At 38.6% G+C, this 27,450-nt stretch overlaps 1 protein-coding gene across 1 annotated transcript in view; it reads left to right on the forward strand.

The window, feature by feature from the left end:
* The window catches only part of IQGAP2 (IQ motif containing GTPase activating protein 2), a 297,690-nt gene that overhangs the window by 168,976 nt on the left and 101,264 nt on the right, over positions 1 to 27,450 (forward strand). Inside the window, exons 6-9 of the mRNA XM_059061419.2 lie at positions 13,387 to 13,454; positions 13,777 to 13,890; positions 14,724 to 14,902; positions 17,150 to 17,237. Coding sequence (XP_058917402.1) covers positions 13,387 to 13,454; positions 13,777 to 13,890; positions 14,724 to 14,902; positions 17,150 to 17,237 — 449 coding nt within the window. The remainder of the gene's footprint in view (positions 1 to 13,386; positions 13,455 to 13,776; positions 13,891 to 14,723; positions 14,903 to 17,149; positions 17,238 to 27,450) is intronic.

Raw genomic sequence — 27,450 nt, forward strand, 5'->3', positions numbered from 1 at the left:
TTCTCTTTAGATTGAGTTCTAAATTTGCTGGTATAAAATTAAGGTAATTGTCACATAAAAACAGTACTTGAACTTGAAAAATATTTTTCTGTTTTTTTAATCCATTTCAAAATAGAAAACCAGAAAATGAATAAAAGACCTGTGAGTATAATAAGGAGAAAATTTTAATTGAAATTTCTAGGAATCTGATAATAATGTGCTACCATATTCTTGAGTTATGATCTACTTTACAGATATAGCCAAAATGCATCAAATGGACAGCTTTAATAGTCATACATTTGGTTTTCATACTCTTAAAATCATTAGCTTGGCTCAATTCTTAGCATAGAATTGATTAATAAAAATCACTATAAAAAAGTGTTTTGAACTTTTGTTCACTAGAACTTGTACCGTATGGGTAAAGAAGAAACTTAGAAGTCGCTTTAAATTAGTCAAATCGCGATACATTCATTTTTTTAAAGCAATTGTTTGATATCTTAATTTTTTTTAATATTGAAATTCTACCAGTCATAGATTGTTCCTTACCTTATTGACCTGGGAGCAATGTGATTTTTAGATGGTAACAAAAATGATTCTAAAAATCCAGTTTGTGGCTGTTGTCTTGTGTGTACACAGGTAATGGCTGGAAGGCTTCACGTCTAATTAAATTTTAAATTTCTTTTAGAACATCTGCCTTGTGTTTATATCACTAGAAGTCATTTTCCTGGCACAGTCTTCAGCCTAGAGGTTTATATTAACTTCTTCCTGGCTTTCTTCCTCTCCAAAGGAGAAGATTTTTATAATAATTCATTACAATGCTGGCTTACTAAAGAACTTCGATTTTGTCAAATAATTTGACTCCCACCCCATCAGTCCTTATGAGATTTCTTTGGAAGACGACAGTTGCTTGAAATACAGACCAAATGTAGGTGCCTATTCTGTGATTTACTCTAGTAGTTTAGGACAACTGGGAAAAAACCGCTTCTATGCCTGCCCCCTCATATGTGGTTAGTATATCATGATTACAGCAGGTTTTCTAAAAGCTTTTTGTGCACAAGTGCTCATTTTGAGGAATATTATCAAATGTGTTGCCCAACATTCTTGGTCAAATGCTTTTCAGTGCCTAGAATCATCACTTAACACTTTGTGACCTGCTAAGCCAGCCATTAGTTAATCATGGTATCCATGCATCAGGGTGCTAATCTCCCAATCTGTAGCCTGCTCATGGGTGTCTTCTGTAAGCTTAAATTGATTTCCTGCGGTGGACACCTGGGGTATTAATGTAAGCAGCTTATAAAGAAATGGTGCGCTAAATTCCTTTCTGGTGATGTCACCGTTGTAAAGAAGTTACAGAGAACAACACTGAGTCTTACAAACGTATGCCTGCCATAGTTTTAACAATGGCTTGAACAGCTTGGTGAACAAAGAAAAGGCAACTTCTTGCTTTCTCCGACAGTTTTTCTCAGGTATTTAGTTACTCATCCTGGAAGTCTCCCTTACTGGAGCAGATTCCTGCCGAATGTCATTCACCAGATCTGACCTTAAGTAGGAATTTTAAAAGTAGGCTTGAAAAGCAATATTCTCTTAATAAACGGCATTCTCTGGGAGACTCTCCTTCACTTTTCTCTGTTCTAAACTTACTGTATGGCTGCTCCTTGATAGGGAATGGAGAAGTCTCAGGTGTATCTAAAGTTTTTTCTATCAAAACATTTTCCTCCTATGGTTTAGAATGCAGTCACTCAGACGAGGCTGATATTCTGCTCTGTTGGGCCAGACACATTTGGAAGCTGGGTAGCAGAGCCATTTCATAAGTACAGTGGGTTTGGCCTCACTGCATTATGAGAAGTCGTGCTGAAAATGAACAAAGACATCCTCAGCCGTTATATCCTGGCTGCACATACAGCAGTGTTGTCGGTGTAGAGAGTTGGCGTTACCTCCCAGGGAATTAAGCAGGTCAGAAGTTCTGACTGTAGATCAGGAGCCAGGCAGGAAGATCCTCTGCCTTCCTCCTGCCCCAACCTGTGGGCCTGACTTGATCTACAGAGTTCATGCCTGGCCCTGCCAGCTGGTCTTCTGTTCCCTGTCTTTTTTTTTTTTTTTTTTTTTTTTTAACATCTTTATTGGAGTATAATTGCTTTACAGTGGTGTGTTAGTGTTCCCTGTCTTCTTGATTTGGGCTTAACAACCTCATTAAGATGCCCTGGGTTCTTGCCCTTGCTTCCTGCTTGTGTCTACTTTTCTCTTTTCCTGCCTGCCTCACCTTTTCACTTGATTTCTAACCTCTGTGCCCAGGCCTGCCATTCACTCTCTCTGTCAGTTCATCTGGGTGTTCTCAAGCCCAGACTCCAGCCAATGTTAGCACAGCGGCCCCACTGGGCATCCTGAAGCTCTGCCTAATGTAGAGACTCACCTCCGTAATGAGTGGCCTCATGCTCTTTTCAAAGAAATGTTTATCATCTTTTCCTTATTTAAAATAAAAAATATGTTCATTGTAGAAAACATTGGAAAATTTGAAACTGAGTCTCCCTAAAACCGAGTTCTTCTGGCAAGTTTATGATTAACCTCTCTATCTAAAACTTTATTCCCTTTCTTATCCTGCACCTATTCCCCCTCAAGATTGAGGAGTCTCAAAGAAAAGGGTGGATTAAATCTGAGCAGGACCCTCTGGGGCCTTCCTGGGTACAGAACCCCCTCCATGTCCCCTGTCTCCTGTGGACAGAAAAAAAAAGACTTTAGTTTCCTAGGCCTTCCCGCAGTTCCAAAGAGTAGGCTCAAGTAGTAAATGATTAGGACACAGGATTCCTAGTTCCTCCTGAAGGGATATAGATAACAATCTGATACATATCTCTGAGTTTTGCAGAAACTAAGACCCTCACCCAGGTAGAGGATGGTGACTACATGCTGAGCTGGTTGGAACCAGAAGGTTGAGATTCCCAGAACATCACCCTGTTACCTCACCACCAACCAATCCGAGTTGATCCTGCATTCTAGGACCCTCTCCCCTAACATTGTCTTTAAAACCCTTGCCTGAAAGCCATCAGAGAGTTTGGGTCTTTTGAGCACAAACTGCCCGTTCTCCTTGCTTGGCCCTGCAATAAACCTTTCTCTGCTCCAGACACTGACATTTCAGTACCAAGTGACAACAACTGTTTGTAACTATTTTGGTGTTTTGGACTTAAAAAATATGTATGACATGTTTTCCCTTTGTGGCTTTATTTGGAATATTTAAAGCTTGCACAATAAAAGGAAGCACCTCACGGAGTGAGAGCCTTGCTAACGAGTTACTACTAGTTTTTTTTCTGTCTGGAGGCTATGGAAAAGAACACTTTTTGCCTGTTATTTATTACTCAATGTATTAAGCAACTGTTAAATGTTTAAACATTATACAATTGAATTCCTTTAAATTATTAAATTTAGTAGATTGCTTTCTTTTTTAAAAAATTTTTTTTATGTGGACCATTTTTTTAAAATCTTTATTGAATTTGTTACAATATTGCTTCTGTGTTATGTTTTTTGGTTTTTTGGCCACAAGGCATGTGGGATCTTAGCTCCCTGACCAGGGATCGAACCTATACCCCCTGCATTGAAAGGCAAAGTCTTAACCACTGGACTGCCAGGAAAGGCGCAGTAGACTGCTTTTTTGAACACCTCAAATACCTTAAAACACAAGTAAAATGCCCAGATACATTATTACAAACTTATTACACTTAAACCTTTCCTAAAAGATCCATCCTACAAGTTTCACTCATATTTTTGTTATTTATCCACTAATTTTTTTTTTAAACAGGAAGCTTGCTAACCTCTCATTTTATTATTGTTTTTATTTATTTATTTTTGGCTGCATCAGGTCTTAGTTGTGGCACACAGGATCTTTCGTTGCGGCACACGGGCTTCTCTCTAGTTGTGGCATGCGGGCTTAGTAGTTGCGGCGCGTGGACTAAGCTGCCCTGCAGCATGTGGGATCTCAGTTCCCCCAGCAGGGATCGAACCCACATCCCCTGCATTCTAAGACAGATTCTTAATCACTGGACCACCAGGGAAGTCCCTCCACTAATTTTGACTCATCCTAGAGCTATAATATTTTGATACATACCCAGAGTTCACATGGTTACCAGAAACAGAATACCTTTTCAGACCCACCCAGGTTACAGGTCTGGTTTCTAACCAATCAATTGCCAGTCAGAACATGGTGCCAGTTTGGGTTCTTCTCCTAAGGTGAGTCCAGCCTTGGCCACCAGGCATCAGACTCAACTTGATTTGTGAAATCAGCCAGACCTTGTCATTTTTCTGTATATGGCTTTCGGGTAGGTTTTTATTTACCATCCAGTCTCCACCCCCTGTCACCCAGAAATGATTTTCTTCCATGTCTTACTTGGCCAGTGTTACATAACCCATTGTCCTGTCATCATGATGTATTGGCCTGGTGTGTTAACATTATTAAAAACTGATGCATGCCTTTTGAATGTTTTCTTGAAATTAGTTGGGCATTCTAGAGGTTTCTCCCCCAGGAGATGAGGGATGGACTCTGCTTGATGCTCTCTGGGACCATTTGGCTGATAGTATTTGGGATCCTGTTTCTGGATCCTCTTTCTGCTTGGCTATTGAGTGTGACCATCAGTGCTGAACCCTCTTTTCATCTGGCTATTTTTGTCACCATCTGTGCTCCTCAGTCTGTTCTTATCTTGAGACACTTCCATGGTTTTCCCGACTGTTTGGCTTACTCAGAGTTCCTGGTCTTTATTCTTTCTTGTAGTATAAATAGTACAAAAACAAGCACATATTTATACACTATAGACAGACATAGAAAAAACAAAGCACCTGTGTTTTAATGACACTTCCCAACTTATTAAAATCCATACAAATATTACGTGTGTCTTACTTTATCTCTGTATTACAACTTCCTTTTTGTATACGTCACACCATTCTCTTTTGAACATCGTTTTGAACTCCAGGCCTTTCTCAGATCTAACCAAGATTAGTGTCTTCTTTTTTGATGAACCAGATTGCTTCCATTTTGTCCTGGGACCTCTTTCTGGCCAGCTCCTTGGTCCTTGCAGCTCTGTCCCTTACATTTCTTTGAAATATCCTTGCTTGGTGGTCACAAGAGGATGTTCCAATCCTGCCCTGATTATTCCTGCCTTAAGGTATAGAATCAGCTACCCTTCAAGGATTCCTTTTGAAGTCATGTGTTTGTAACAATTTTCCTAGCTTAATGGATGAGGGTTCTGGATTCTGCTCTCTTACTGAATAAAGTTTATTTGACGGTTAAGATTCTGCTACACTGACAGCAACAAGGTAAAGGCATGCCTGCCTCCCCTCTGGGTAAGGATGACTGTTCCTGCTGCAGATTATGTGGCTGCTGTCCAGTGGTCATGTTTTCAAATGCAGTGAAGATGCCCAAATAGCACACCTCCGAGGCTTGAATTTGTGAAAATAGCTGTGGCAGCCCCACTTCTGGTTGGCCAGCTGTTCCAAGTACCCTGACTGCTTTGTGAAGGAGACCTCTTCTACCAGGTCTCCCACAAGGTCAGGTGGCTGCTTTGCTAACCAAGGTTGCCTTTTAACCAGTTCCTCAGGTACAAAGTTAATGCATATGTTTTCTTATCTTATACTCCCTTCCCTTGGGAGCCTTTTCCTGTTAAGAAAACGATTGATGCCTTTTACCAGATTGCTTGCATCTCGGACAGAGAACATATTTGCCTTTATGAATAGCTTCCTAGAGATAGTTCCTTAACCCCAGGGACAGACTGTAATCCTGTTTTCTCAGGAGGGAGATCTAGAGGTGGCAGGATTGGGGATTAAGGTGAGGGAGAGCAGCAACACCTGCCATATCTTTCAAAATTCTTTCCACTGTTTGTACCATCTTCTCTCTCCCTCTTACTATCCCAATTTAGTATTAAGGCTCTACCTTTCCATCCTACTAAATTCTAAGCTCTTTGAGGCTGTAAGCCATGTCTTGTCACCTAACGCAGCACATGCACCATTGATTCCAACTTGAAGTCTCTGGAGTTTGTGTTTTTAACCTTTCAGTTGGTTTAACTGAACTTATTTTTCTATGATAAGACTGCCTCAAGATTCCCTTTACTTTTTATTGAAAGTTAGGTATAGAACGCTGGATTTTGACATGATATTAATAGGGACACATGTGGCTGTAAGATGGAAACATAATTTTGTTCTGTGGGTAAAACCATTTAAAACATGGAGTCAGTAAGGGGAAATGTAAAAGATTCTTATTCTTAGTGTTGAAAGTGGGGAAACCACTGTGATAGGTTATTAATAAGTGGTTTGTATGAAGACTTAAGTAACAGGATAATAGCAATAATAAAAACAAAGACTAACACTTACTGAGCTTTTTTTTTTTTTTTGTGGTACGCGGGCATCTCACTGTTGTGGCCTCTCCCGTTGTGGAGCACAGGCTCCAGATGCGCAGGCTCAGAGGCCATGGCTCACGGGCCCAGCCGCTCCGCATCATGTGGGATCTTCCCGGACTGGGGCACGAACCCGTGTCCCCTGCATCAGCAGGCGGACTCTCAACCACTGCGCCATCAGGGAAGCCCTTACTGAGCTTTTAGTTACGTGCCTGGCACTGTTCCAAGTACTTTACGGGTATAATCTCATTTAATCTTCACGACATACCTTTTCTGTACACACTGCTATTAGTCTCATTCTATAACCACAGCAGTTGAGGCACAGAGAGGCTGGCCGAGGTCACACAGATAGTGGCAAAGTTGGGATTCACACCCAGGCTGTGTGGCCCCAGAACCTGCACTGTTACTGAGGCATCCAGTCATTGGCCTCAAAAGGGAGTCCAATATTTCCAGACTACTTAGAAAATGAAAAGAACAGTGGCATCATACTTGAACTTCAGCACAGGTCTCTAAGCTGTTATTTTTAGGATATTTATAAAGGAAGAATCCCAGAACTTCATAACTGGAAGGACCTTGGGATGTTGAGTCCAGATCCTTCATTTCACAGATGAGAGAACTAAAGGATTAGGTTATGTGACTTGCTCAGAGTCACACATTGAGATATTGCCAGTCAGTGGCCAGGATACAAGGCTTGACTCCAGTTCCGTCTTCCTTCTGGTCAGCCATGAGGCTTTGATTTACAAACACTCATCTCCGATGTTATAGCATAAAATGAACTACGTATGATGTGCTCCAGAAAAGTTGAAATAAATTCAGCCTCTGCCTTTTAAGTTTGTATTTTATTACTGTAGCACCTCTTAATGTATATATTGAAAGTAGTAGAGGGCTTCCCTGGTGGCTCAGTGGTTGAGAGTCTGCCTGCCGATGCAGGGAACACGGGTTCGTGCCCTGGTCCAGGAGGATCCCACATGCCGCAGAGCGGCTGGGCCCGTGAGCCATGGCTGCTGATCCCGTGGGTCTGGAGCCTGTGCTCCGCAACGGGAGAGGCCACAACAGTGAGAGGCCTGCATACCGCAAAAAAAAAAAAGAAAAAAAGAAAATAGTAGAAAAAAACTCTTAACAGGTTTGTGTGTGTGTGTGTGTTTTACTTTCTTTATTGCTTCCCATACTTGAACTGATATTATCAGTACAAATGGGAGCACATGGGCCAGTGAGGCTTTTGCTGCCTTAGGGCAACCCCTCTGTAACTGGCCTCTCTCAGCAACACAAATGCACTGTACCTTTAGTGTGATAAAAAGCTAGCTATTTCACACCAAGTGCTTTCTTATACATGGGAAGCAATGGTGACATTAATTCCTCAGCTTCCTTTAGAATACTGTCAGCTTCTTTGTGTTGCGCGTCAGGCACTTAAGCTGCTTAATAAATTCAGCGTTGAAGAGCTCCAAGAAATTGGTGATTGGGCAGGCTTTTTTTTTTTTTTTTTAACTACTAAAATTCTGGATTTCCTATGTACTTCAGATAATGAATTCCCTCATTTGAATTTAAATGCTTGGGAAGGAGTGGGCTGCTATTGCTGATTCTTTTCATCATGGGAATACTGAATAAGTTCAGTTTCCTAAGCAAACATTTGCCCCTTAGACTAACTTGCTTGGAAGCACCTCCGGCACAGATTCAGTTTATAACTCCCATACTATGAAAAGTCATCTTTTCAAACTTCAACCTCAGAGTTAAAGTAAATGTTGAAATCTTAAGCCAAATAAAAAATACGCATTAACATTAAAAAAAAAAAAAACATTTTTGGTGAAACTGTGCAAAGGCAAATGAGATTTCTACCTGATCCTGACTAGCTTAGGAAAAGCTGATTTGAGATAAATCTAACTCAATTTTTTTATTCAAAAGGTAACTAACTTCTCAGCTCCACCTTGTGGTAACTTTTAGTTAAACCAGGATGTTTGCTTATTGTGAGATTTACATTATACAGCATACAATGGAGAAGTAAAAAGTATAATCAGAAATAGTCTTCTAATTTCTTTAGTACCATAAGAGAACATTAACACTTTTGTTAGTGTAATTACTTTAGTTTATATTACCAACAAACCTGTGTTTTGTGGAAGACTAAATACCTTTATTTTAGGGACAGCACAGTAGAGTTAAAATATCTTTTGTACAGTAGATATTCCATAAATAGTAATTAAATGAATGACCGGGTAAACAAAGGAGATGCAAAGGAAACAGTTTTGTCAAGATATTTGAGCATGGTTTTCTTTCTCTTTACAAAACTGACCTGAAATAACTAAAGTAGTAGGTTTTGGTTTTTTTTAATCATCTGCAGTAGGAAAGAATGCTATCCATTGATCAGAAAATTAGATAACCCTTGACAGAAAGCAAACAGATAAGTTTTGATTGACTGAGAAATAAGACAGAAGGCCACAGCCCAGAAAACACTGAGCCATTGCCTCAGAGCTCAGAGCTGCTGTGGGGTTTGCTCCAAGCAGAGATGGAAAAGGAGAGCCCCTAAGCCAGCATAATTGGGCTTAGACCCGCCGAGCCCTCTGATCCTTCCCTAAGACAGCAAGTGTAGATGCTGATGGCAGGGTAGCACACGAGTACCCAAGGTAGCTAATGACTGCAGGAAGACACAGGGAACCCCAATCTAAGAAGACAAGACACTGGGCACCCTCTGGGCATCAGCCCCATTGTTCCCCTACCGTCTCCCTAAGGCTGGCTTCTGTCATGGGGACCTGCAATCAACAGTGACAAGCAATAAGTCAAACCTTAAGATGAGCTCAAAATCAGGAAATACCAGACATTAGAAGGAAACCAACGCCATGAAAGAGGAATTACATTCAACAAACAGAACCAGCACCCAAGGAACAAATGAAAATAGTAAAATATGTGCACTTAGTGAGTCATCCATTTTATCTATTTAGCAAATATGGTTATACATAGCAAAACCAAAGATAAAACTAAGAAAGAGGAAAATTGGGTGTAGATTAATTTAGAAAAGAAACTAATAAAATTTAGTTATCTAAACTTTTGGTGCATAATATGAAAATTTTAAAATGCATCTAGGGGACTTCCCTGGTGGTGCAGTGGTTGAGAATCCACCTGCCAATGCAGGGGACACAGGTTAGAGCCCTGGTGCGGGAAGATCCCACATGCCGTGGAGCAACTAAGCCCGTGCACCACAACTACCAAGCCTACGCTCTAGAGCCCGTGAGCCACAACTACTGAGCTTGTGTGCCACAACTGCTGAGGCCCATGCGCCTAGGGCCCGTGCTCCACAACAAGAGAAGCCACCACAGTGAGAAGCCTGCGCATGGCAACGAAGAGTAGCCCCTGCTCGCCGCAACTAGAGAAAGCCCACATGCAGCAATGAAGACCCAACGCAGCCAAAAATAAATAAATAAATAAATTTATTATTTTTTAAATGCATCTAAAATTCTAGATTATCTCAACATTACATAGGTGGGGAAATAGAAGTAGAAATATATTAAGGATAGTAAGTATTCATTAGCTTAGACTTTGATGCAAGAGTAGAAGTTTAAAGTATGTTAAAACTAGCAGAATATTAATGCAATACACATCATAAATACACACATATATAAAATTTGTTAGAAGACATTTCATGGATGTCTCCTAGTTAAATTTTACTGTCGCATTTTCATAGTTTTTCCCATTGAATTATTTATTTCTTGTCAGTTCAGTTGTTTTTTTTAAATTTAGTTGTAAAGGGGAAGAAGAAACTACAAACTACAGGTACTGTGAAAGAATGGAAGTAATAAAATGAAATATTTTTGATAATTTATGGATCTATTTTTATTTTTTCAAGTATGGCTTGATTTTATTTTCCTAGAATTCTTTTGTAGCTTTGCCATACCTGTCTGTTTAATTCTGTTGAATTTTGTCATTCCTGTTACTAGAAAGGAACATGTGACTAGCTTGACATTTTATTTGTTCCACATGACATGAGCTCCCTTTTACCTGGAATATTTTTCCCATGTGATAAATAGTGAATTGGTTCATAAAATATTATGGTCTTGGAAATGTCAGCATACTAGTTTTAATTACAATGACTTGTTTGGCATGAACCTTTGGTAGTAAAGTCTAGCGGTGGTATAGTTTTATATCCTTGACAATCTCTAAAGACCTAGAATTTGAACTAAGGAAATGGGGGCTTCCCTGGTGGTACAGTGATTAAGAATCTGCCTGCCAAGGCAGGGGACACAGGTTCGAGCCTTGGTCTGGGAAGATCCAACATGCCACAGAGCAACTCAGCCCATTCGCCACAACTACTGAGCCTGTGCTCTAGAGCCCATGAGCCACAACTACTGAAGCCTGCGCGCCTAGAGCCTGTGCTCCGCAGCAAGAAAAGCTACTGCAATGAGAAGCCCGCGCACCACAACGAAGAGTGGCCCCTGCTTGTCACAACTAGAGAAAGCCTGCTCCCAGCAACGAAGACCCAATGCAGCCAAAGATAAAATAAATAAATTTTTTAAAAAATAAAAATAAACTAAAGAATGTATCCTGTCTTTCTAGCTTTGAATGATGAATACATAATGTCTGTTTTATTGAATGACTTTCAGAGTCTAATGTTTTTCCCATGTGAATAAGGTACGAATATCATATTGGAATTTAGTAGTAAAATTAAAATTACCATATGTTTAAAATGTCATTTGTTCATTGTCCTTTGGTTGTGGTTTTGAGGGAAAAGAGAGGAAAACCAGAGAAAGGTTAATTCCCCCAGAAAACAATCTTGAAAATTCAAAAATTCATTAATATGCATTTCCTAGAAGAAATGGAAATGGCCAAATACGAGAATGAAAAATGCTTACCCTCACAATGAACAAAATGTAATGTAGACTTAAATGACATTTTTTGCCTACCGATAGGTAAGGTTTTCATTGATAGAGGCGGGTGCTGTTAAGGGGACAAAGAAAATGGCGTTTTCATGGATTGGTGGTAGAATGGGGCCATGCCCATCACCTGGGTCTTAGGTTCAATTAAACATTCAGACTCTCATGGCTGCTTGCCTTATGTCACGTTGGTTAGCAGATGCTCAGAAGGATAGAGCCAGCCAGGAAATACAACCTGCCAGCAGGACAGCATCAAGTATTTGCTCTTCAGTGGGAGGCTTCCCAACACCCCATGTAGTTGTCCACACAGCCAACTAGAAGCTGTTCTCTTTGGTACCCCAGGTGATAACTTGGGTGCGAAGGAGTGAGACTCATATTGGTAGTTGCAGAAGGCTCCCTGGCTTTAAGCCTCAGTCCCCAGGAGCCAGTATCTATTACAACAGCTCCATAGAGTGGCTTCCAAGTTTCCTGCAAGAAGTGTGCCAGCTATAAGAGTCACTGAACTTAGGAACACCTGAAGTGTATAAAGCCTATTTATGATTCCTTCTAGTCAAGATGAAATTTCCCAGTCAGGGGTTGTTTTTCTCCTAAGCCATAGTGCCTGGTAGCATGGTTATCAGTATACCTTTATTGCGTTCTTGGGGGAACAGAGCTAGAAAGTTAAACGTCACCTTCTATTGCAGAAGGGAAAGGGGTTTTGTTAATTCTTTGCTCACAGAGAATAAATGAGTATAATCTCTTTCCAAGAACACAATTTGATAAAATATATTGAAAGCTTTGTGCATATATCCTTTCAATTTGACAGTTTTGTTTATAGGGATTTCTGTGATGAATAAGATATATGCACAAAGGTGTATCTATATATGTAGGTTCACCGCAACATTATTTGTTATAGTGGATAATTAGTGACCATCTAAATGCTCAGCAATTGGTTAAGTAAATTATAGTACATTCATATTATAGAATACTATGAGTTTATGGAATAGATATTTCTAGAAACAACATTAAAAGGATTTATATCAAAATATTTAGCATTTAACTCCAGGTGATTATTTTCTATGTATTTTTTAAACCATGGATCACTAATTTTTAACTTTGATCACATATTGCTTTTCTAAGTGATTATTTTTTACAGATGGTCAAAAAATTGAATTTCAATGCATGCTGCTTACACTGATTAATCATTCATTTTAAGAGTTTTCATTCCATTAAGAAGGCTTGATCTTGAACTCCTTTAATGAAATTTTATATTTTATAAACTAAGATCTATCTCACATCAACATCTGAAGTGAGTCTTGAAGTACTTCAGACCATCAAAATCGTTCTCCGTTCATTTTCCCATATATGTTGTGTGTAATTCTAACTTCTTATTAAATCTCCTAAGTTATAAATCTGTCAGAACTGATATTAAGTAAATACAGAATTTTTTAGTTGGGCTGTAGAATTAATCTCAGAGGCTGGGAAGGTTAAGAGAAATATGGATCAGAAACTATGGCTCAGTGATGAAGTGAAAAGTCATATAACCATATATTTTCATCTTCTCTGCTAGAATTTAGATGTCAGACTCCAGCTTCTTTTGTCAAATTATGGGCAGGTTGGGGACCATCATTGCTTCCTATTGAACTTTTTAAAAATATGTACACTTTGCATCTTCCATTTATTAATATATCCACATCGTGGTTTGTCTTTAACATCATTCCATCCACCAGTAATCTTGCTACTCTGTTTACTGTTTCAGAATGTATAAAACAAATGTTTCCTCAAGGGTTATATGGTACTTGGAAACGTATATAGGAATGTAAAGGAAAGTATAATTTGAGCTATACCCTAAACAAAATAAAATCATGTGTTGATAATATCCAAAGAAATGTTTGTTACTTGCTGTTTTGTGTTAATTGTGTTTCTTTTTCTCCCTACAACTGGGTGATTAGGTTAGTTGGCCCTGTGGAAGTGCTGTGTACTACAGAGGACCAATCTTTGGGACATTGACTGGGGTTCTAGTCCTGGTCCCACTAGGGACTGTGTTACATTGGGACTCAGTTTCCTCATCTGTAAGATGAATGGATTAGATGAGATGATCTCTTCGGTGTTTCTCAACTTAAAAAGCCCTTAAGATTTATGTAATTTCTAGCTCTAAGATCTACATGATAAAGTTTCTGACAGTTTTATGGTTTCTCTTTCAGTTTGTATCTGTTCAAACTAGGAATTGCACCCCAGATCCAGGATTTGTTGGGCAAAGTAGACTTCACAGGTACTATTCCTTATCTTGATAATTTTTTACAATATGGTTATTAAGAAAATATAGCCATTTTTTTTCATTTCGATATTATTGATTCCCTTTTTTTTCTTATGTTGATCAGAGGAGAAAACTTGCTTATTATCTTGTTGATATTCTATTGGGTTTCTGTTTCCCCACATTTGTGAAATGAGAAACCAAGGCTGGCTTCTTCCTAAGATTCTTGTTTAGAACTGACCCCACATTCTTGATGAAGACATTTCTTAACACAAATATATTCATTCCTACCTCCGTCGCTATGGCTTTCATTGATTTTGTTGTTGTTGTTCTTTTTCAGAGGAGGAAATCAGTAATATGAGAAAGGAGCTTGAGAAATATGGAATACAGATGCCATCTTTCAGCAAAATAGGTGGTATTCTGGCTAATGAACTGTCCGTGGATGAAGCTGCACGTAAGTCTACTTAAAATTCAAACTTGCCAATGACGTGAGACTTACCTATTCTTTTTTTGTGTGTGTGTTTTTTTTTTTTTTTTTTTTTGCGGTATGCGGGCCTCTCACTGCCACGGCCTCTCCCGCTGTGGAGCACAGGCTCCGGACGTGCAGGCCCAGCGGCCATGGCTCACGGGCCCAGCCGCTCCACGGCACATGGGATCCTCCCAGACCGAGGCACGAACCCACGTCCTCTGCATCGGCAGGCAGACTCTCAACCACTGCGCCACCAGGGAAACCCTAGACTTACCTATTCTTGATTTTGGTTATAAGATTTTGGTTATAAGAAATAGAATATTTAGAAGATATTATAAGCACCCTAAAATTTTTTATTATATGTATTATAGATGGTTAATTTGAGCACATCAGAACATAACCAAGTAATTAACTTTGGACTCTAGACATCCACTTGTGTAATGTGATTTAAGACATTACAGAAATGTCTTCATTCTCCAAAACATTTCTTTGCTATGTCCTTAAATTTCAGTGGCAGGTTACTCACTGCTGTGAGTCTTCCGTGTCAACCCCATAATACTTGATTCATTTTAGACATTCAGTGCAAGTCGAATAAATGAATAGGCATTACATAACAGACACCGAGACAGAACCCAAGATAGATGGCCAGGTGGGGAGGTTGTCGGAGGGATGCTCTGTGATGTGTCTGAGGTCTCTTTTTTGAATGCTTTATCGGACCCCAAGAAAGAAAGTAAAACTGCTTAAGTTCTGCAGGGCCAGTACACCTGCCCATGTTGTCTTTTATTGATAAAGTTCTTTTTTTTCTCTTTACTTTGCAGTGCATGCTGCAGTTATAGCCATTAATGAAGCTATTGAAAAAGGAATAACCGAGCAGACCATTATAACACTAAGAAACCCAAATGCAGTTTTGACTTTAGTGGATGACAGCCTTGCACAGGAATATCAGAAGGAACTCTGGGAAGCCAAGAAGAGAAAAGAGGAAAATGCAAGGCTGAAGGTATTCAATGAGATTCTGAGCAATCAATACAGTAATAAGCGTAGTTATGCATTGCTAGTTTGAAAAAGCTGTAATGTTACAAGAGATTTTATTTTTTAAATTTTATTTATTTTTGGCTGAGTTGGGTCTTCGTTGCTGCACGCGGGCTTTCTCTAGCTGTGACAAGTGGGGGCTACTCTTTGTTGCAGTGTGCAGGCTTCTCATTGCAGTGGCTTCTCTTGTTGCGGAGCATGGGCTTCAGTAGTAGCAGCACACGGGCTCAGTAGTTGCAGCACGCGGTCTCTAGAGCATGTGGGCTTCAGTAGTTGTGGCACATGGGCTCAGTAATTGCAGCACACGGGCTCAGTAGCTCCGCAGCATGTGGGATCTTCCCAGACCAGGGATCGAACCCGTGTCCCCTGCATTGGCAGGTGGATCCTTAACCACTGCGCCAGCAGGGAACTCCCAGCAAGGGATATTTTTAGATTCGCTGGCTGTGGTCTCTCTAGCCACAGGCCATTGGTTTGGGTGAAATGTGAGGGTTAAAGAAGACCATGCACTCCATAAGGAAATTAGGTTTCTTTTTATGATGAATATCACAGGTCACAAGGATGGAAGGTCATGTTGAAACTTACCTAGAAGGTGTAGAAGCAGCAGATAAAAATCTTCCCTTGTTGGGTATCACCAACCTTGTATTAGCCGACTTACCTTCAGATTTATTACTAGAAGCCAATAATTGGGTGTGATGAAGTTTAGAGAAGATGTTTTTGAATCCACTTTCCTCATATTTTCCCCATAGTTTCCCCTCATATTTAAGGAAGTGGTTTCTCTCCTCGACAAGGCAGCCTGCTCCTGATCCTCACTTCATATATCCCACCTCCTGTCTCATAAAAAACTTTGCACTCCGAGATTCCACTTCCTCGCCAACTTTCCTCTCCTTCAACTCTTGCCATATCAGCTTCAGCTCTATTACCCAGAGTAACCCATTTATCCTAACCTTTTCTCAGTGGGTGGCTTCTGCCAGCATTGGCACACTTGCCTCATGCTGCACCGCCTGCCTTCTCTGCTTGTGGTTCTCTTCTGCATCTTTTAATATCGCTGCCTATTCCTCCCTCCAAATATAGGGATTCTTCCAAGTCTGTCATTGAATCACTCCTCTCTCTGTTCTTCCTCCATTGAGCTCATCCACTTGTTGGAGAAATCAACAGTCAGCTTGATACCAGGCACCACTAAAGCTCCTCCAGATACCTTCATCTCTGTGTCCCACTGGCTTTGCTCCCCACAACATCAGAGGGGTGCTCATCTTCACCCTGCCCTTCTCCTCTGCATGCCTCTTGCTGACTTCCCTTTGGAATGACTCCCACATTGTTTCGGAACTCTTTTTATGTCCCCCATGTCCCATCCATCACTGTCTTCTGCCTTTTTTTGACAGGCTGACCTCCATCACCTACCTTCTAGTTTCACCGCTCTTGCCTCGGCCCTGCCCCTACTGACCTTGTCTCAGGGCTGTCTCAGCACCTTCCCCATGGGCCCCCCTGCTTCCTGTCATTCTCCAGGCCAACCCTCCTCAGAGCTAAGGTTGCAAAATTAATCTTTAGCTACAGATCTGATGTCATCCCACCAGAAACCTCCCCTGATTCCCTGCTGCAGGTACAGGTCCTTCTGTTGGCCTTAAAAAGCTCCAGGATTCCCAACCTACCTCCCCATCTTTTTGGCTAACCCTGGACACACACTCTGTGCTATAGTACAGCATGCCAAGTTTCCCACCTTTGTGACCAAATCCTGTTGTCTACACCCTGCTCTCTCCTCTCTGCCTTGAGTATTACTCTCTTCCTTCAGGCCCTCCTCAACTGTTGTCTCTTCTTAAAATTTTCTTTCCAACCAAGTATGTACTTCCCTAGAATGTATTTTGTTCTGCTGCGTATATTTGTTATTTGTGTTCTTGATTTTGTTAGACTGAATCAGATGACATTGCCAATAATCATCTGGTTTTGGTCTACAAAAAAATGGCAATATCAAGTGGTCCAACCTAATGTTTTGCACATTAGACAATTAGGCTTTTACAGAGAGTCACTGGGTCTGTTGCTTTGTAACCCTTGCCGGCATAGCTAACCCTAGTGCCCTGCACAGATCAGGCACTCTTAAATGCTTGTATTGAGTTCACGTGAATATTAGCACATGGTTTTTAGCACTCTCTAAGTTTTTCTTTTGAATATCGAGCTTTGGAAATATTTGACTTCAGGAATCAATGAAGCTTTTGTTTTGCAGAATAACTGTATTTCAGAAGAAGAAAGAGATGCATATGAAGAATTGCTGACACAAGCAGAAATCCAAGGCAATATCAATAAAGTCAACAGTGAGTAATGGATCATATGAAGGAAGTGGATACTTCTAGAAGATGCACATTTTCCTTATCCAAATCTCAGCAAAACTCTTAACTTGTATCCTTGTAAAAGTGCCTGATATGATGAAAAACCCACTAAAAGTCAGTGTTGCTCTTAATTCTGGTGTTATCATCTGCCAGTTTTCCATGGAGCTTTTCTGGCTGTCTTGTCCCCAGTCCATGCAAAGTATCTCAAAGCATCTTGAAGCTAGTTTGACTGTACCTTCCTGTTTCATCATAGGTACAGCGTATGTCATATTTTGGACCTGTCCCTTATTGGGCTAATCTTAAAGGTTATTTAGTAAAGATTGTGAGTTAAAGATTGTCATTCCTTGCCCATGATCATGTTATGGCATTCGATTGGAACCGTAAAAGCTATTATTGACACCTCTGCTTTTTATTACTTCCCAATCATTAGTCTGTAGTTTGTAAGAATTGTTTTCTTACAGCTTTTGTAGCTTTGGTGCAAGTGAATAAGACTTGACAGGCCTATAAATCACATGATGGCAGGTTTGAATCCCACATTCCTGAGACTCTATGGCGTCACACAGGACAATTCTCCTTGGTACCTAGTTGTGTGACTATAAAGAACAGAAAACTTGGGTTATTAAAATAAGTATATGCAAGTTTAGATACATTAATTTCTTTATTAGTCTTTTTCCTCTCTCTAATAAAATTTCTTTTTACTTGAGGCAGTAAGGAATTCTCTTTGGCATTTATGTGCCCTAGGTCAACCTAAATAACCCATATATACCCAAAAAACAAATACATCAAAAACCAGTTAGCCCATGTAATTTAATAAAACATATGAACCGTCTCCCAAGTTTAAATTTGGGGTGTGCACTAATTCCAGTAGTCCTAAACCCTCATCGTAACCTCCTAGATGAGCTTTGAATGTTCTTTATGGCTCTTACCACCTTCAAGGAAACGCACACCTATAGGTGTTACCCAGGAGTTCACTCCTAAGTTGCTGGTAGAGACATATTTTAAAGGCTTCAAAAAGTGATCAAGGAGGCCCAGAGAAAATTGATAGAAAGGTCTAGGAGTTAACAACTGAGTGCGTTTGAGAATTTACCTCCATTTATGACTGTGGAGAACGCTAGAATAACTTTTTTTTATGGGAACACCTTGACGTTTTGAGATATGTGTTCCTATTCTTTTATTCTTATTAAATTTTGAACATGTTGGTGATGATACATGAAGCACAGTTTCAAGTTTCTCTTTGTGCTCTGTTTGAAAAGTGAGAATTTCATTATGCTTGGCAGAAATGAATTACAGGAAGAAACTAATATTGCCAGCAGTACCTCTGAGGTTCATAAGCTTAGTGGGGAAATGGTTCCATAGCTTTGTGCCAGCCTTTGTTTTTGAAATGTTTATAACCACTAAAATAGATTTCTTTTTCATGTTAAATAAAATGCCTTATATAACTGTTTGAATACTCTGCTAAATGACATAATTTCGTGACCACAAATTTGATGCCAAATAGACTATACTTTTTTTTTCCACTTTTAAGTAAGAGGCATGAGATGATCTGCCCAAATGCATAACCAGCTAAAATTATGAAGGGCATTGCAGTGTTTAATGGCTTTACATGCTTAGAACATGATTATTCTAAAGGTTTTAATCTCTCCCCATTGGAAAATTTATGGTCCAGTAATGCTAAAATTAGTCTTGAAGAAAATTCTCTAAAGCATATTTTAGCCAGTGATGACAATGAGACAATAGTATGCTTTAAAATATGTCAGTGTAACTACTTGACAAGCTTTTCCCCAACCATAGAGCTTATTATATTAAAATGTTAAGGTGTCTGCACTTGTAGCAGCCATGGTAATGACAGAAGTGAAAACTTCGGTGGTAATATCACGAAATCTGTTGTCAGGGGCTTCAGGTTTGTTTGAACTGCAATCATTTAACTTTGGGGTTTGGTACATGCATTTCATTCATTATATATATTCTGTTAAGACTAGGGCTTGAAATTTTGTTAAATGCAGAGTGTAAAAGAGTGGTTAAGCTTACTTTATTTTTTTAGAAAAAATGATTCCTTAAGAGTGTTTTAAAGGATATAATTTTTCTCGTAATATTTTACCATCCAGTTTTCCAAACTCATATAATAGAGTTTTCAAAGGTGAAGCAAGATCCTATTCAGAGTAATCAGAGACACAACTGCAAGGCCTTGGATAGTTTTAACAGAACAGCAAACCGACAGACAACCGCTGACCTTCCTTTCTGGAATTCTTTCATTTATCATACTAGTTCTAAGAATAGAAAAAAGTGTTTGGGTTCTTAGGGTCTTATTCTAACTTATTCTGAAAGTGTAAATTTTCTGGAGTGTGGCATGAAAAGTTGCATTAGTTGTATTTCCTGCTATTAAATGATGTGTCTCAGTAGAAAAGTTATTGAGCATAGCTCCTTGTGAATATAGTTAGAGAAGATAAATTGTCATCTGTTAAAAAGGGTTAGAATAATCTTAGCTGTAGTCTAGTCATGTATTAGGGAGAGAGACTAATCCTTGAAAAGTTCTACAAATCTATGGGTCTGTGTTATTTCTACTACCCCGAAGCCTTCTTTATAGGGCAAAATCCTGCTGGCTCTGTCCAGTTTACTATTGCCTGGTGGCAGAGTTCATCACTCATTCTTCTGTTTGGTCAGCAATTCCATTTCTGTTTTCTGGAAACTGCTGAATTTACTGTTCGAAGCATCCTGCATTTGGTCACTAAAATTTGGGTCTTTGTTATCTGAACATTATAACTGGTAGAGACGTCACAGAGCTTCTGGTTGGATCAGATGATGTAAACTAAGGCATTTCTGTGATCAGGGCCTTTTTCTTTTTTTTTTTTTTAAGGATAAATGATCCAGCCATCTCCCCCTTATCCACAGTTTCATTTTTTGCAATTTCAGTTACCTGTAGTCAACTGTGGTCTGAAAATATTAAATGGAGAATTCCAGAAATAATTCATAACTTTTAAGTTACATGCTGTTCTGAGTAGCATGGTGAAATCTTGCACCATTCCACCTGGCATGTGAATCATCACTTTGTCCAGTATATCCTGCCCTTTAGTCACTTAGTAGCCATCTCAGTTACCAGATTGTCTGGTACCATAGTCCTTGTGTTCAAGTCACCCTTATTTTACTTAATAATGACCCAAAAGCTCAAGAGTAGTGATGCTAGCAATTCAGATATGCCAAAGAGAAGCTGTAAGTGCTTTCTTTAAGTGAAAAGGTGAAAGTTCTCAACTTAATAAAGAAAGAAAAAAATTGTATGGTGAAGGTGCTAAGATCTACAGTAAGAACGAATCTTCTGTGACATTGTGAAGAAGAAAAAAAATCTGGACTAATTTTGCTAGTGGACCTTCAACTGTAAAAGTTAAGGCCACTATGTATGATAAGTGCTTAGTTAAGTTGGAAAAGACATGAAATTTGTGCAATAAAACATGTTGAGTAGGCAGGATCAAGATGGCGGAGTAGGAAGACCCTGAGCTCACTTGCAGCCAAGGACACACCAAGACTACAACAACATATAGAACAACTCTCTCTGAGAATGACCTGAGGACTAGCAGAACAGCTCTTATAAGATTAAGGATATAAAGGAAAAATGGATAAACAACAAGGTCCTACTGTGTAACATAGGAAACTATATTCAGTATCCTGTAATAAACCATAATGGAAAAGAATATGGAACAGAATATGAAAAAGAATATATATATGTATGTATACACATATACATACATATATAACTGAATCACTTTGCTGTACAGCAGAAACTAACACAACATTGTAAGTCAGTTACAGTTCAATAAAATAAAATCTTTTTAAAAAGGATATAAGGGAAAAACCACATCAAGACAAGGAGGAGGGAAAGAGAAGTGATCTAGTCTGCACCCATACCCCCAGTGTGTGACCCACAGATGGAAAGGAAGGTCACAAACATGGAGGTCCTCCCTAATGAGCAAGGGCTTCAAGCCCCACATTGGGCACTCCAGCCTTGGGGACTAGCACCAGGAAGATGAGCCTACTTAACTGATTTTTGAAAACCAGTGGGGCTTACTACCAGGAGAGCCAGAGGGCTGTTGGAAACCCAGATGCCCTCTTAAAGGGTTCATGCACATACTTGCTCTGAGTGCCAGCACAGAAACAGCATATTGAAAAGTGCCTGGTGCTCTGTCTAGCCTACCAAGGCTGCACCAGCATGCCCCCTAATCTACTGGCTTCAATATATACAGAGTGCATAGGCGCACTCCTACATAAAGGCACACCTTTTTTTTTGTGGTATGTGGGCATCTCACTGTTGTGGCCTCTCCCATTGCGGCGCACAGGCTCCGGATGCGCAGGCCCAGCGGTCTTGGCTCACGGGCCCAGCTGCTCCGCAGCATGTGGGATCCTCCCAGACCGGGGCACGAACCCGTGTCCCCTGCATCGGCAGGCAGATTCTCAGCCACTGCGCCACCAGGGAAGCCCAAGGGCACACCTTGAAGACCAGGAGAGGTACCCGTTTTGCCTAATTCATAGAGACAAACACAGAAAGTCAAAGAAAATGAGGAAAATGTTCCAGATGAAAAAACAAGTTAAAACCTCCAGGTGTGGGAGAACCCTAATGAAGTGGACATAAGTAACTTTTATGATAAACAGTTCAAAGTAACAGTCATTAAAATGCTCACTGAACTTTGGAGAAAAATAGAGGAACACAGTGAAGCTTCAACAAAGAATTAGAAAATATAAAAAGAACCAATCAAAGCTGAAGAATATAATTACTGAAATGAAAAATACATTAAAGGGAATCAATCAACATAAAAGGGAATCTTGTGTATTAGATGATACAGAAGAACACATAAGCATCCTGGAAGACAGAATAGTGGAAATCACCCAATCAGAATATCCATAAGACAAAGTTTTTAAAAATAGGAATCGTTTAGGGGACCTTTGGGACAACATCAAGTGTAATAACATTAGCATTATAGGGGTTTAGAAGAAGAGAAAGAAAGGGGCAATGTGTTTGATGAAATAATGGCTGAAAACTTCCATAACCTGGGAAAAGAAACATATCCAGGTCCAGGAAGCACAGAGAGTCCCAAACAAAATGAATCCAAAGAGATCCACACCAAAACATGTCTTAATTAAAATGGCAAAATTTAAAGATAGAGAATTTTTGAAGGCAACAAGGGAAAACAAAGAGTCACATTTGAGGGAACCTCCATGAGGCTATCAGCTGATACTTCAGCAGAAACTTTGCAGGCAAAAATGGAGTTGCATGATATATTTAAACTGCTGAAAGGAAAAACATAAACAAAAACAAACAAAAACCTACAACCAAGAATACTGTACCAGGAAAAGTTATCCTTCAGAACTGAAGGAGAGAGAAAGAATTTCCTCAATAAGCAAAAACTAAAAGAGGTCATCACCACTAAACTCACAAGAAATGTTAAAGGATCTTCTTTAACAAAACAAAACAAAAAACCCAACAAAAATAAAACCAAACAAAGGCAATAACAAGAAATAAGAAAATACATGAAGGGAAAAATCTCACTAGTAAAGGCAATTACATTTGACCCTTGAACAACACAGGTTTAAACTGTGTGGGTCCACTTATACATGAATTTTTTTTTTCAATAAGTACATTCAGTACTACATGATCTGAGGTTGGTTGAATGCACAGATGTGGAATGCACAGATGTGGAACTGGGGATGCAGAGGGCTGACTATGGGACTTGAGTGTCTGCAGGCCCTTCTCCCATGGATACCAAGGGACAGCTGTATATGGTAAAGGCAGTGGATCAACCACTTAAAAAGCTAGTTGAGGGTTAAAAGGCAAAAGTCATAAAATCAACTATAACTACAATAAGTTATTAAGGGATACACAAAAATGTAAAATATGACATCAAAAAAAATGTGGAGGGGGAGTAAAACATGTCGAGCTTTTACAATGTATTTGAATTTAAATGACTAGAACTAGAGATATGTTGAGATCTATATATATGTATGTATATAAACTTCATAGTAACCACAAACCAAAAAAAAACCCAAAAAAGATAAAGAAAGAAGAGAAAGGAACCCAAACATAACACTAAACAAAATCATCAGACCAGAGTTGAAAAGAAAAGAATAGAGAAGAACTACAAAAACCACCAGAAAACAAATAACAAAATGGTAATAAGTACATACCTATCTATAATCACTTTAAATGTAAATGAACTAAATGCCCCAATCAAAAGACATAAGGTGGCTGAATTGATTTTTTAAAAAAATCCCCATCTGTTTGCTGCCTACAGGAAGAAACTAATATTGCCAGCAATACCTCTGAGGTTCATAAGCTTAGTGGGGAGAAGTGAAGAGACTCACTTCAGAGATAAAGACAACAGAGACTGTAAGTGAAGGGAAGGAAAAAGATACTTCATGCAAATGGAAATGGAAAAAAAAACAGGGGTAGCAATACACATATCAGACAAAATAGACTTATTTATTTATTTATTTTACATCTTTCTTGGAGTATAATTGCTTTACACTGGTGTGTTAGTTTCTGCTTTATAAGTGTATCAGCTATACATGTACACATATTCCCATATCTCTTCCCTCTCTTGTCTCCCTCCCTCCCACCCTGCCTATCCACATGGGGAGGGGGAAGGGTAATCTGGGACAAAGTGAGAGAGTGGCATGGACATATATACCCTGCCAAATGTAAAACAAAATAGACTTTAAAACAAAGATTATAACAAGAGATAAGGAAGGATGTTACATAATGATAAAGAGGTCAATCCAAGAGGAGGATGTAATATTTAAACATATATACATCTAACATAGGAACATCTAAATATATAAAGCAAATATTAACAGACATAAAGAGAGAAATTTACAATAATACAATAATAGTAGGAAATTTTAACACCCTACATACATCAATGGACAGAACATCTAGACCAAAAATCAATAAGGAAACAGTGGCCTTAAATGACTCATTAGACCAGATGGACTTAATAGATACCTACAGAACATTCTATCCCAAAACTGCAGAATGTGCGTTCTTTTCAAGTGCACAGGAAATATTCTCCAGGACAGATCACGTGCTAGGCCACAAAGCAAGTCTCAGCAAATTTAAGAGGATAGAAATTATATCAAATTATATCAAGCATCTTTTCTGACCATAATGGTATAAAACTAGAAATCAATTCCAGGAAGAAAACTGGAAAAAACACAAACATGTGGAGACTAAACAACATGCTACTAAAAAAACCAATGAATCAGTAAGGAAATCAAAAAAGCTTAAGATGAATGAAAATAGAAGTACAACTTGCCAAAATTTATGGGTCATAGCAAAAGCAGATCTAAGAGGGAAGTATATAGGAATACAGGCCTATTTCAAGAAAGAAGAAAAATCTCAAATTAACAACCTAAGTTTACACCTAAAGGAATTAGAAAAAGAAGAATAAAGAAAGCCCAAAGTTAGTAGAAGGAAAGAAATAACAACGATCAGAGTAGAAACAAATGAAATAGAGACCAAAACAAAACAAAACAAAAAAACTCAGTAGAAAAGATCAATGAAACTAAGAACTGTTTTTTTCAAAAGATAAACAAAATAAACCCTTAGACTCAATCAAGAAAAAAAGAAGACCCAAATCAATAAAATTAGAAGTGAAAGAAAAGTTACAACCAATATCACAGATATACAAAGAATACAAATATATATATATATATACAAAGAATCATAAGAGAATACTACAAAGAATTATAAGCCAAAGTGGACAACCCAGAAGAAATGTATAAATTCCTGGAAACATAAAATCTTCCAAGACTGAAGTAGGAAGAAAAAGAAAATCTGAACAGACTGATCACTAGTAATGCAATTGAGTCAGTAATTTTAAAAAAACCAAAAACTCCCAACAAACAAAAGTCCAGGATCAGACAGCTTCACAGGTGAATTCTACTGAACATTTAAAGAAGAGTTAATACCTGTCCTTCTCAAATTATTCCAAAAAATTGAAGAGGAGGAAACACTACAAATTCATTCTATGAGGGCAGCATTACTCTGATACCAAAACCTGACAAAGACACTGCAAAAAAAGAGAAGATTACAGGTCAGTATTCCTGATGAACATAGATGCAAAAACTTTCAACAAAATATTAGCAAACTGAATTCATCAGTACATTAAAAGGATCATACATGATGATCAAGTAGAGTTCATTCCAGGGATGTGAGGATGGTTCAATATGCACAAACCAATCAACATGATATACCATATTAACAAAATGAAGGCTAAAAATCACATGATGATATGCAGAAAAAGCATTTGACAAAATCTTCTCAACAAAATGGGTGGGGAGGGAACATACCTCAACATAATAAAGGCCATTTATGACAAACCCACAGCTAACATCATACTCAGTGGCAGAAAGCTGAAAGCTTTTCCTCTAAGATCAGGAACGAGACAAGGATGCCCATCTCACCACTTTTATTCAACATGGTATTGGAAGCGCTAGCCCCAACACCAGATAAGAAAAAGAAATAAAAGGCATCCAAATTGGAAGGGAAGAAGTAAAACTGTCACTATTTGCAGGTGAAATGATTCTACATATATAATACTCTAAAGACTCCACCAAAAAACCATTAGAACTAATACATGAATTCAGTAAAGTTGCAGGATATAACATTAATATACAGAATCTGTTGCATTTCTATGCACTAATAATGAACCATCAGAAAGAGAAAACAAAACAATTTACAGTTGTATCAAAAAAATCTAATACCTAGGAATAAATTGAACCAAGGAGGTGAAAGACCTGTACTCTGTAAACTACAAGACATTAATGAAAGAAATAATGCACAAATAAACGGGAATATATTTCATTTTCATGAATTGGAAGAATTAATATTCTTAAAATGTCCATTCTACCCAAAACAATCTACAGATTCAATGCAATCCCTATCAGAATACCCATGCCATTTTTCACTGAACTAGAAAAAATAATACTAAAGTTTGTATGGACCTACAAAAGAGCCCAAATTGCCAAAGCAATCTTGAGAAAAACAACAAAGCTGTGTCATCCTCCCTGGCTTCAAACTCTACTATTATAATAATCAAAACAGTACGGTATTGGCACAAAAACAGACACACAGATCAATGGGACAGAATCAAGAACCCAGAAATAAACCCATATACATATGGTCAATTAATCTATGACAAAGGAGGCAGGAATATACAACAGAAAAAGACAGTGGTGTTGGGAAAACTGGACAGCTACATGTCAAAGGATGAAACCAGGCCATTTTCTCATGCCTTATACAAAAATAAATTCAAAATTGATTAAAACTTAAATGTAAGACCTGAAACCATGAAACTTCTAGAAGAAAACGTAGGCAGTACGCTCTTTGATGTTGGTCTTAGCAATATTTTTTTGGATCTATCCCCTGAGACAAGGGAAACAAAAGCAAAAATAAACAAATGGAACCATATCAAACTAAAAGCTTTGGCACAGGAAGGAAAACCATTAACAAAACGAAATGGCGTTCTACTGAATGGGGGAATATAGTTGCAAATGATATGACCAGTAAAAGGATAATACCAAAATACATAACGAACTCATACAACTCAGTCTCAAAGAACAACAATCTAATTTAAAAATGGGCAGAGGACCTGAATAGGCATTTTTTCAGAGAAGACGTACAGATACCAACAGGTACATGAAAAGATACTCAACATTACTAATGAAAAGGGAAATGCAGATCAAAACCATGATCAGGGATCAACTCACATCTGTCAGAATGGCTATCATCAAAAAACAAGAAATAACAAGTTATGGTGAGGATGTGGAGAAAAGGGAACCCTGTGCACTGTTGGTAAATATAAATTGGCATAGCTGCTATGGAAAACAATATGGAGTTTCCTCAAAGAATTAAAAATGGAACCTACACAATTGCACTCCTGGATATTTATACAAAGAAAATGAAAACACTAATTCAAAAAGATACATATACCCCAGTGTTATTGTAGTATTATTTTAAATAGCCAAGATATGGAAGCAACCTAAGTATCCATCAACAAATGAGTGGATAAATATGTGGTGTATATATATATACAATAGAATATTACTCAGCCATAAAAAAAAAGAATGAAATCTTGCCATTTGTGACAACATGGTGGACCTGGAGTGTATTATGCTAAGTGAAATAAGTCATACCGAAAAAGACAAATACTATGTG

The sequence above is a fragment of the Kogia breviceps genome, chromosome 4 (genome assembly GCF_026419965.1).
Source record: "Kogia breviceps isolate mKogBre1 chromosome 4, mKogBre1 haplotype 1, whole genome shotgun sequence".
Taxonomy (NCBI): Eukaryota; Metazoa; Chordata; class Mammalia; order Artiodactyla; family Physeteridae; genus Kogia; species Kogia breviceps.